The 11,485-nt window shown below is 66.9% G+C and overlaps 3 protein-coding genes across 3 annotated transcripts; 2 read left to right on the forward strand and 1 right to left on the reverse strand.

Annotated features, from left to right (window-relative positions):
* Positions 1-219: 219 nt before the first annotated feature.
* MNEG_8400 (hypothetical protein) lies at positions 220-371 on the reverse strand (the record flags this gene model as incomplete). Its single annotated transcript, XM_014043125.1, has 1 exon — positions 220-371. A coding segment is annotated over one exon (152 nt), but the record flags the coding sequence as incomplete, so codon positions are not given.
* Positions 372-979: 608 nt separating this feature from the next.
* Positions 980-4,693, forward strand: MNEG_8401 (hypothetical protein; the record flags this gene model as incomplete). Its single annotated transcript, XM_014043126.1, has 9 exons — positions 980-1,221; positions 1,352-1,442; positions 1,717-2,079; positions 2,302-2,792; positions 3,031-3,138; positions 3,378-3,450; positions 3,702-3,791; positions 4,066-4,218; positions 4,490-4,693. 9 exons carry the CDS (start codon positions 980-982, stop codon positions 4,691-4,693), a joined length of 1,815 nt encoding a protein of 604 aa, XP_013898580.1.
* A 1,992-nt stretch (positions 4,694-6,685) lies between these two features.
* On the forward strand, positions 6,686-10,728 carry MNEG_8402 (hypothetical protein; the record flags this gene model as incomplete). Its single annotated transcript, XM_014043127.1, has 5 exons — positions 6,686-7,100; positions 7,353-8,371; positions 8,774-8,941; positions 9,087-9,899; positions 10,672-10,728. 5 exons carry the CDS (start codon positions 6,686-6,688, stop codon positions 10,726-10,728), a joined length of 2,472 nt encoding a protein of 823 aa, XP_013898581.1.
* Positions 10,729-11,485: the final 757 nt, after the last annotated feature.

Consider the following 11,485-nt stretch of genomic DNA (forward strand, 5'->3'; position numbering starts at 1 on the left):
GTGTGTATGGGTGAGATTTATTAGGCGGGTTTCAAGGGAGGGAAGGGCGGTGTGGTCAGGCCGTGCTCGCCGCAAACCACGCGCAGACGTGTGCAATGCAAGGGGGGCCTCGCCTCGGAACGCATAAGGCCTAACAATGCCAGCAGGCGCGGCGGCAGGCCCCGGCCAGGGGGGGGAGAGTTTGTGTGGATCCGCGCTGCGTCTGGTTGTTTGCCCCACCAGGCGAGAAGGTTGTGGGTCGCAAGCAGCAGCCGCCTCGCCGGCAGGGCCGGCGGCACCGCGGCGGCGTCCAACGCGTGCGGCGCCGCCGCCGGCAGCAGCAGCAGCGACGGGGCCGGTGCCGGTGGCTGGGCGGGCAGCGTATGCGCCATTCTAGCCATCGACCAGATTGTCAGTGTGCTGAGTGCGACCCCCAGCAACATGAATAGCAGCAGTGTCTTGCGCGGCGCTAACCGCCGGGGCCGGCCGCTCGTCATGGTGGTTGGCTTGTTCAGAGGCTGGACACTCGTGCTCTTGGCGGCCGTGGCGGTCGCTTTCACGACTGGGTACACTACCGCATCTAGCTCGTGCCAAACTGACGACGGGTCCGCGACGTCGAGTCGGGTGGCGCCACCGGCACCGTTGCCGCCATATGTCCACATGCCCCACAGCCACAGATCGACTTGTCATGAGGCACCGTGGCGATGAGATGTGAGTGTGCGGTGTCATCGTTTAAAACCAGCTCGTTCGGATCAACGAGACAGGACCGTGGCGATCCGAGGCAGCTCCGCGTCTCAATCACAAAATACTTGGTAATAATCTTAGATTTGATATGATGTCTGTTTACAGGCAGGACGCCGATCAAAATCGTGTAACCCGTGGTGTGTCACCGTAGATCACCATGTCGGCGGCATCGGGATCCAAAGCAGTTAAAATCATGACCGATTCTTCCTGACTAGTTACTCGCGCTCCAAGAAGCTTTGACTGATCTGCTTTCATCATGCCGAAACACAAGTTGAAAGGGCCCCTGACGCTCAACGGCGCGCCATTGACTCTCAAGTTGAACCCAGAAGGATCTATCCGTCTGCTGGTTGTCGCGCGTGCACCGGGCGAGGCGCCCGGCCAGCCAGCGGACCTGCAACTGTATGCAGCAGCAGACGAAGCTGCTGGCGCAGATGAGGAGGCGGGGCAGCAGGTTATGCTGCAGCTGGCGCCGCGATCTGACTGCATTGTTGTGGCAAGGTGAACGCACACCTCTTGAAGGTCCGGCGGTTGGCGCCACCAGCGTTGGCGTGCGCTTTGACATGCGCCCTAACCCGGCACCGGGCATGGTCAAACGGTGGCTGCCTGCACTCGCCCGGCTTCGCCCCAGGCACCGCTCCAAGCTTGATGAAGCAGCGCCTCTGCCACCTGCGGCCTCCTCCTCATCCCCTCCCCTGGCCGGCGAGATTGTGTTGGACCAGGTTGGTGGTTTCTGGACGCTGCTGCCCACGCCTCTCATCTTTCGCTTGCTGCTGCCTGCGTCTCTCATGTTGCGCTCACTTGACTTCCTCGCCTCTGGCAGGCCAGGGCTGCCAGTCTTGATCATGCGCCTCTCTGCGTGCCGCATACCTGCCGCGTACCTCCCCTTGCCTCCCGCTGACCAGCTGGCTGCCCGGCCGCTGGCACCCCACCCCGCGCTGGCCTCTTGGTGGCCGCGGCCTCATGCCTGCGTTCTAACCCGTGGCCCCTCCGCAGGTACAGCGCCACAACCTGCGGCTGCTGGCAGGGGAGGCCTACGACTTCGCACCCTTCACGCCCCCCGACGAGGGCGAAGGTGCCGCGGGCGTGCAGGGAGACGCCGGCAATGAGGCCAATGGTAGCGGCGACGAGGGCGGCGGCGGGCCGTTTGATCTGGTGGATGTTGATCTAGAGGTCCGGCTGGCAGACGCGGCGCTGTTTGGCGGCGGCGGCGGCGGCGGCGGCTCTGCGGCTGGTGGCGACGAGGGCAGCGCCGGCAAGCAGGCTGGCGGTAGTGGTGGCGCGGTGGAGTTGGATGCGGCCGAGGTGGCGCGCGCGTTTGGGCGTGCGTACTTTGGCCGCGTGGTGTGCGTCAACGAGGTGATTGGGAGTGGACAGATTACAGGCAGATGATACCAGGGCGTGGTCAGCCGCGTGGCGTCGCGGCGGTGTTGTTGCTGCCGGCAGCCGGCCCTTCAGGATGCCCCATGTGCTGCGAGGCTGCATCACACGTCTCACTACCCCAATCCCCAAACGCGCCGGCCCCGGCGCGCCGTCCACATGGCAACGCTCCCGCCTTTTCCCCCACCCGCCGGCCCGCAGTACCTGATCGTGCGTGCCGCCGGCCGCCTGCTGCTGCTGCGGGTCACCGGCTGCAACAGCCTCACCCCGGAGGAGCAGGAGGAGGCGGCCGCGTACCACTGCTACCGCGGCCGCCTGACCCCTGAGACGGCGGTGTACCTTTCAGAGGCGCCGGGCGGCCTGGGCGGCAGCAGCGGTGACAGGGACACCCGCGGCGGTGGTGGGGCCGGAGCGAGCGGCAGGAGCAGGGGAGGGGAGGAGCTCGAGAATGCAGCTGCAGCGGAGGGGACGCAGGAGGACAGCGGAGGGGGCGAGGATAGTGATGAGGAGAGCGGAAGCGAAGAGGCAGGGGAGGGTGGCGAGTGGTTGGAAACGGAAGGCGGGCAGGCGCGGCCGCGGGCGCAGACGCGCGTATTCAGCGGCGCACGGCTCAGGCTCAAAAATGTGCAGGCGCGCGAGGAGCGGCCGCCGCCCACCAACGTGGTCCACATCACCACGCGCGACGGCGAATGGTGGGCTCCTGACCAGCTGCAGGGCGGGCGCATGGAGTCGCTGGTTGGGGCGCGCCCCATGGCTGGAAAGCGCTGCTGGGACATAATTGCAGCAATTTGTTTGAAGGTCAAACGCGAAGAAAGGTCCACAGCAACCTGCCTGCGTGGCTGGGTCAACCCGGCCAAAACCGGCACAAACCAGCCAGCCATGCTGCTCAGGGCACCCCACGCAATCTCCGCTGCCTGCCACAACCCGCAGGTTCCCAGTCAAAAAGAAGCTGCTGCGGCCCTGCATCGCCCTCACAGCCGTGGTGCGCGACTCTGGGAGCAGCGCGCCCAGCGTGACAGTCGACGTCGACACCCTCACGTGAGAGCGGCGCGCGGCGAGCCCCCGCGGCGGCCAACCTTCGCTGCCTTGCAGCATCAGGCGGCCAGATCACGTTGACCGCGTTTGACCGCCGCCCCCGGGCGCCAAGGGCAGTGTGGACCGCACCTTGCACTGGTCACGCAGAAGTGGAAGGTTGCTCGCACGCCCACGCGTTGCCGGCTCCATGGCGATGTTCGTCGCACGGTCTCGCGCCGCGTTTGACCGCCGTCCCTCTGCAGGTTTGACCGCGTGCTCATCTTCCTGGAGGCCCTCGCCATGGGGCGGCCGCCGCCAGAGTTTGCGCTGCACCTGGTGGACGACCTCTTGGAGGCACGTTTGTTACTCTATGTTCTATGTTCAACGGATCATATCAATGTGCTCTTGGATTTCTCGTGTGTACCGTTGTCATGCGATCATTGTAGCGGCGGAGCTGCATGATTGTCTGCCCACGCAAAACGGGCGCTTGCGCGGCCTGCACTGCTCGTGTGGGGCTGAGCCAGGGGGCGCGCCCTGCCCTCAATCCGCGGGCCCTGCTGTCTCGTGCACGTTCTGTTGGGCCGCAGGCGGCGTCAGTGCTGGGGCTGCGGGCGCTGGAGCAGCACTGCAGCCGGCGGCTGGGGCAGCGGCTGGCGGCGCTTGGCACGTACACTGCGGTGCGTGTGCAATTCACTCGCCAGTGCGTTCCGCCCTCCTACCAGGCCCGGTGTGCAACATCCGGTTGGTGCCAAAACTTGCAAGGACCTTCTCGCCATACCAGCCATCCCGTGATCGCCAACCCCCTGACGCCTCTGCCATCATCGCATGTTTGAGCGCGTGCACACACGCGCCATGCAAGCCCCCTCCTGCACCCCGCCCCCGATCACCGCAGCCGCGGCCGCTGCTCCCACGTCTCAACCCCAACCCCAACGCAATCCGTTGACTTTGCAGGCGGACATCAGACGTGCCACACAGGAGGGCAAGGTGTGGCTGGTGATCCAGGGGATGGTGCTGGATGTGGGCAGGTGGCTGCCGCAGCACCCGGGGGGCAGCACCATCATCCCCAGGCAGGCGCTGGACTGCGACTGCTCCAGGCTGTTCGAGGTGGGGGATAGGGGGCAGTGGGGGCAGGAGGGGCGCGCGCTCGAGTCAATGCACACCGTGCGGCTGCGATGCGCCGTGCCCGCATGCTTATTCTCACAATGTGGCCATACCTTCTTGCCTGCTACCTCAGCCGCCCTGTCTATGAGCCGCGCTTCTATTGAAACCTCGCCGCCGCTCTTGCTCCCCTTCCTCCGCTCGCGCCCGCCCGCCCGGCAACCCGCCCGCCGCCCATCCGCCCGCCTGCCCTCCGCCGTCCTGCTCCGCACCGCAGCTGTACCACGCCAGCCGCGAGAGCTTCCTGTACCTTCGGGAGTTTTACATAGGGGAGCTGCTGCCGGGCGAGGAGCTGCCCCAGGGCGGCGGCAACCCCGCGCCGCCGTCGGAGGACTTTTTGGAGCAGCTGCGGGCGTACACGTCTGAGTTCAGGATGCCGGCGGCCCAGCTGCCCGAGGGGCGCGCGTTTAAGAGCTTCTGATGCGCGCTGATCTGGCAGGATTCGCGCCGTGGGTGTAACACCCTGCGAGACTCAAGGCGAGGATGCAAAGGCACAGGCGGTGTGGGTGCGCTTAAGGGGAAAGATGCAGCAACAGCGCCTGGTGCGTTTTGCGTAGCCTGGCCAGGTTGGATTGATCGGTCAACGATGAGTCAAGCTGCGACCTGGACCAAGCTGTGGAACGCGCCCAACCTAACACAGTCTGTCATGGTCAGCCGCTCTATTATGTGTGCACATAGAGTTTGTAAGACCGCGACACCCTGCGCTTTGCTCATTCACCGAGTCCTCAATCGCAGTTCGCTAACTATCAGCGTAGGCAGCTCTGCTTCGAGAACGGTGCCCTGAAAATTTGAAGCTTACGTTACGCAGATGCTGCGCCTTGAGTGACGCAGCAGCGGAGCGCCGGGGCTCGCTGCATCAACGCGCTTCAGCGCAGGCTGCCCGCTTGAGCGCGCATCCCGATCCGCGCGAGCGCTGCGCGCGTTGCCCTGCAGCGCACCGCTCCGCCTGCGATGGCCCGCGGGCCACGCCTAAGCACAGCCAGCCATACCGCCCGCTGACTGCGCACGCGCAGCGGCGATGTGCGCCGCCGCCGCGGCTGCGGCGGGCCCGACGCAGGGCGCCACTTTCGCGCGCCAGCAGCGGCTGGTGGACCTCTTCTCGCAGATCATCGACAGCACACAAGTCACCAGCGCGGCCACCACCGGCGATGGCGTACAAGGCGGCGCCGCAGGGCCGACCCGCGAAGCCGCGCTGCCGGACAGCAATTGCGCGGCCATGGCGGCGGGTGATGCGTCGCCAGGGGGACGTGGCGCGGCCTGCACGGGCGGCACTGCGCCACGCCTCGCCGGCGCCGGAGCTGATGGGTACCCCGCCGTGAGCATGGATCTTGTCACTGGTGAATATCCTGAGGAGGGCGGTGGTTATGGCGACGGCAGAGCCACGGCGGGGCGCGCCCTGAAAGCAGAGGACGGCGGAGGTGTGGCGTGCGCGTGCGGTCGCGCGCCCCTTCCCGCCAGCGACAGCGACGGGAGCATCCTCTCTGTCAGCATGGAGATTGACGACTCAGATGATTGCGGAGAGTGTGAACCCTGCAGCGGCGGCGCCGCCCACCCAGCGAGCCGCCTCTGGGGGCCGGGTGCAGCGCCGACAGAGTGCGGCGGCCGCAAATGTGGCAGCTCTCAGGAAGCTACCGCGCAGCTCCAGACGAGCAGCGACACGGGCGCCGACAGCGACACCCCACGCCCCCGCCGCGCCGGCGCCGGCGGCCGCCCCGCGGCCGGCATGGCCGTCGCCGCCCCTGATGGCTGCGGCGAACTGGAGGTGAACAGCGGCCGCGGCGGCGCCCGCCACGGCGCGCCAGCTTGCGGGGCGCCGCGCGGCGGCCGCGTTGGCCCTGCTGCCGGCACACGCCTGGCGGTGCTCGGAGGGCTCGCCGCCGTTCAAGGGCAGGGCGGGCTGCATGGCATGTTGAGGCACGAGCCACTTGTTGACAAGGGGCGCGTTGCGGCCGCAGCAGCGCAGCATTTGACGCGGGTGCGGCGCGGCGAGCGTAGAGGGGTGCTGCCTTGTTTACCGGGGAGCGCGTCTAGGGGTCTAGCACGGGGTGGGGCCGCTTTCCCTGCCTGCAAGGGCAAGCTCAGCGAGACATTCAGGGCAATCTGTACTGCAGCGCTGCTCCTCCCGCCGTAACCCCGTCGACTGACTGTTGCTGCGCTCTCGAGTGTTGGGGTCAACCTTGCACGGTGGATCCACAATTTGCACACTGCCCAAACGCACGTGTGTACACGTGTGCTCAGCATAAGCGCTCTGGCTCTCTCTGCCTCTCTTTCACACCCTCAGGAGCATGCACACACACGCGCGCGCACACACACACACACACACACACACACTAGAGCACACATCCATTCTCTCTCCTCTGCCGCACACACTTTTGTCACACACAAAGGCACTCTTCAACTTACACACGCACACATGCCCACGTGCACACCGCAGTCCATGGTTGACGACGCGATGCGCCAGCTGTGCTCCATGTTCCCGAAAGAGCTCGGCGGCGACGAGGCTGCAAAGCGCCTGGTGAAGCAGCTCGCCAGTGCGGCGGAGATGAAGCAGGGGGATGCCGAATGCGAAAAGTCGACCGCTGGGCTGCTGCTAGAGCTGTGGAGCAGGGCGTTCCCTCCTGAGCAGCCGTCCACATGCGCTAGTGCCGCGGCGGCGCTCGACGCGTTGCCGGCGGGCGTCCGCGGCGCGCTGCTGCGGGCCGCGACTGCCGCGGCAGCAGCCGCGCTGCCGGGCGGCGCGGCCGCGCTGCGTGGGCTGCTGGAGGCGGCGGCGCCCGCGGCGCTGCAGGACGGCGGGTGGACGGTCTCGTTTGGGGACGCGTTGGCAGGTAGGGTGTGTGTGTATGTGTGTCATCACTCTTGAGGGCGGCCGGTTGGTGGATAGGAGGGGGTCGAAGGCTTGACGCAACATCAGCATCGGATTGCCGCTGCTGCCAGTGTCCCATCAACCTGGTGTTGACTTGGCATGCGCGTGTCGACTGAAACGTGCCCAGTCAGCATTAACTCGGCAGCTACTGCCGCGACGAACCCTCATCCTGCTCATCGCCCACCACCGCCGCCACCACCACGACTCGTCGCAGCGCTGCGAGCGCTGGAGCGGGCGGGTTGGTCCTGGAACCGCCTGAGTGAGTCGACGCCGGCGCTCCTCGCCGCCCTCCGCGACGGCTGCGGCCATGCGGGCCCCGACGGCGCCGCAGCCGCACTGGGGGTGCTGGCGCGGGCGGGGGCAGGCTGGGGGGATGCAGACCTGCGCGCGGCGGCGCGGCCGCTGCTCGCCGCGCTGCGGGGCGCCGTAGCTTCCGCCTCCCAAGCGGCACTTGTGGAGGGGATCTGGGCGATGGCCTCTTTCGGGGGCCGAGCGGCGTGGGCGCAGCGCGAGACCGCTGACGTGGCGGCGCTGCTGGCGGCGCTGAGGGGCACGCTGATCTACGTGCCGCCGCGCTACGACCGCGGCGGCGACGACCGCGGCGTCGCATGGGGCGGCCAGGGCGGGGGCGACGGCCCCCTCACCGCGCGCCAGGTCGCGCGCGCCGTGTGGGCGGCTGGCAAGCTGGACGCCGACCTGGCACCGCTGCAGCTCGCGGCGCTGCTGGCGCCGCTGCGGCGCACGCAGCTCGCGGCGCGCGCGCGGTTGAGCGCAGAGGAACTGACGGGGGTTATCGTCGCCTGCTCCAAGGTCACAGGCCCGCAGCTCGAGCTGGTCGCGTTGCGGCGCGAGGCGCTGAACCTCGTCGTCGTCGCCGGGGACGCGGCCGCGTTCCGAGGTTACCCAGATCACGCGGCAGACGCACTGCACGCGATCGGCATGCTGGGCGTGCTCCCGCGGCGCTTTGTGCTTGAACTGCTGGACGGGTTGATGGCGGACGGCGCGAGCCCCGGGGATGGCGCCGCTCCAGGGGTGGCGGCGGAATCAGGCTCAGCGGCGGGGCCGTCCGCAGCGCTGCCGCGCCTGACGCCCCGGCAGCTTGAACTGGCGGCCGCGGCGGCCGCGATGCTGCTGCTCCCGCGGGAGGCGCGCGCCCCTGTGGAGCGCCTGGTGCGGGAGCTGCGCTCGCGGCTGCCACCGGACGCAGCTGGCGGCTGCTGGCGCGAGAGGGAGGTGAGGTTTTAGGTCGCTTCAGCAGATGTCAGGTCGCTCTTTGGTCCAGGAAGAATACACACACACACACACACACACACACACACACACGCACACACGCACACACACACACAGTCACACACGCACGCACGCACACACACACACACGCGTGCACACACACACACACACACGCACAGTCATACACGCACGCACACACACACACAGTCACACACGCACGCGCACACACACACAGACGCGCGCGCACACACACACAGAGCACCCTGATGCCCTGCAGGACAGCAAGCAGTCATCGTTCCAAAGCCGCCCGCTCAGCGGGCACCACACCACCTCCGACTTGCACTGTCGCCGCGCGCTCACGACCGCGCCCCCGCTCGGTCCTTGTACAACTGCGCCACCCCGCAGGGCCCTGGAAACGACGGCCCCCGCGTCACCGCAGTGGAGGCGATCGTGGCAGCTTGGGCGGCCTCCACCGCAGACCAGCGCCAGCTGGCCGATGACGTCACCGTGATGTGCGCGCACGCCGCGCGCTGCGGCCCATGGCGGACGCTGAAGCCGTCCATGCTGTCTCAGGTGGGGGGCTTGGGCGCAGGGGGGCGTGCCGCAAGCCCCGTGGACTTTCCACGCGAAACCACCCTTGATGCAATCGGCTAGTTTTGAAGCATGAAAACTCATGCTTTTATATTTTTTGCCCACTGTGGGTGCGGCCCCCGGTCAGGTGTGGCAAGTGCACATGTGGCTCGTGGACGTCCGCGCTCAGCAGGCCGCCGTAGGCGCCGCCGCCAGCCCTGACGCCGCCGCGCCCTCCGCCGGCGGCCTGCACGGCGCCCTGGCGCCCGCCGCCCTGCAAGCCTGCCGGCAGGCGTGGCTCGAGGGCGCGCGCGACGCAACGACGTCATACCTTCAGCTGCAGGTCTTCGATTTGCTGAAATCCATGACTGACGTCGTCACAGCCTGCCAGCTGGAGGCGCCCATGGGCGCCGGCGGGTATCGCTCCGTCGACATAGCCGCGACGCACCGCAAGACGGGGCGGCGCGTGGCAATTGAGGTCGACGGCCCCTCCCACTGGCTGTGCGCGTGCAGCACGAAGAGCAATAAACACGCGTCCGCAACGATGACGGACAATTGGCTGGCGCGCGGGGAGACGGCGGCGCGGGACAGGGCGCTGGCGGCTGCAGGGTGTGCCGTGGTCAGCGTGCCGTTTTGGTCGTGGAACGCCTGCGGACAGACCAAGGCGGGCAAGAAGCAAGTGGCTGCCCAGGCTGCAAAGCGGCGGCGGCTGGAGCTGAACACTCAGCAGCGGGTGCCGCGTCGGCAGCAGGAGGAGCCGGAGCAGCAGCAGCAGCAGCAGCAGCAGCAGCAGCAGCAGCAGCAGCAGCAGCAGCAGCACCAGCAGTTGCTGACGCAGGAGCAGCCAAGGAAGCTGACTAAGGGGCAGAGGAAGCTGGCAACGCTCCAGAAGCTGACTACGGAGGAGGCTCACAGGAAGTACGAAGCCTTCATCAAGAAGCAGAAGCAGGCCAGGCTGAAGGTGAATCAGAGGAAGCTGCTCAAACAGCTGATCGAGGCGGCAGTTCAGGGGATACCAGCCGCGGCGGCGCCGCATGCGGTTGTGAAAGCAGCGGCCAAAGCAGCAGTTGCGAAAGCAGCGGCGGTAGTGGTGGCGCCCGCGACCGTGGCTGCGGCTTCACCCGCGCAGGCCGCGCCAGGGACGGCTCCTGTGCTGCCAGCGGCGGCGCCGCCTCTGTTGGTCATCGGACAGCCTCTCGTCGCTGTGGGTGCCAAGCGGCTGCGGCCAGAGGAGCCGCCTCCATCCTCTGGGGCCGAACCAGCTCGGGCTGTGTGGCCGCCGCCGGCAAAGTCGGACGAGGAGGAGCAGCGTGCCCCAAAGCGTGCGCGGCTTGAGCAGCAACAACCGGCGCTGCCGCCCCTGCCGCTGCCACAGCAGCAGCAGCAGCAGCAGCAGCAGCAGCAGCAGCAGCAGCAGCAGCAGCAGCAGCTAGATCAGCAGCAGCAGCAGCAGCAGCAGCCAGAGCAGCAGCACCCTCCACCAGAGGCATCGCCACTCAACCTAGGGCGTCAGGCGGTCCTACTGGTGCATTCAGCCGGTCCGCGTCCGTGGCTGCAGACGCCCCCAGCCCAGCAGCTGGTTCAGCCACCCGGGCAATAGGAACACGGGGTCAGCGACCCGGACACAGCAGCAGCGGCACGACAGCAGCACCACTACCATCTTTCTCAGCCATAGCAGCAGTGCGTAAGCTTGGCGGCGTTGGACTTGCGGCTGCCCGCGCTTGCCGCCACAGCAGGCCTTACTGCCGCAGCAGGAGGTGCTACTCCTGAGCAGCACCTGTATCCGGTAAGAACGAGAGAATCAAGGCGGACTTTGAACGGAGATGACCAGCACGTGCCAGCTTGGGGTGTTGGCGCCCCGCCCGGCTTGACCGCCCACGTCGCAGCAGACTCTCTTGCTTCCCGACTGATGAGCGGAGGCGGTTGGGGTCCTCGTGGCATTGACTAAGCTGCAGGGCGCTCTTCCAGCGGGCGCCGTTAGGGTGGCTGTCGGCGCCCTCGCAGATGCCTGTGCCTGCGATGAAGCCGCCTGTGTGTTGAATCTGAAGCAGCAGCAGCAGCAGCAGCAGCAGCAGCCGCAACAGCAACGGCAGCACCAATGGGTGACGCGCCGAAAACGTCCGAGCGTTCAAGCGCCCGACACACATGATTTGGGTTTGGGCTGGGCCACCGGCCGTGGCGGTATGAAGGGGGCTGAGTTTTCTGCATCCTCCTGGCAACAAGTGAACTGCAAAATGTTCACTTGGCATCCGAAGGATTTCATTTGACTGCTACAACCATGAGGCACATGAATATCGACTTCTCCAGGCCAAGTTCCTCTCTATCGCACGTCTTGTAACAAGCCTTTTGCATGCCGTCCGTGGGGTTCTACCCCATACGCGTGCAACAGCTGCACCCAGCCATGCACAAACCATCGCGCAGCACCTTCCTCTTTGCCACGCGTGATAAGGTTTGCTTGCAAGTGGAGGGGAAGCACGGCACAGGTGTCCACAACAAGTGCAGCACCAGAGCACATCAACACAATCAGCCCAAGCACCATGCTATAAT

Source organism: Monoraphidium neglectum (assembly GCF_000611645.1).
Source record: "Monoraphidium neglectum strain SAG 48.87 unplaced genomic scaffold scaffold01593, whole genome shotgun sequence".
NCBI classification, from domain to species: domain Eukaryota; kingdom Viridiplantae; phylum Chlorophyta; class Chlorophyceae; order Sphaeropleales; family Selenastraceae; genus Monoraphidium; species Monoraphidium neglectum.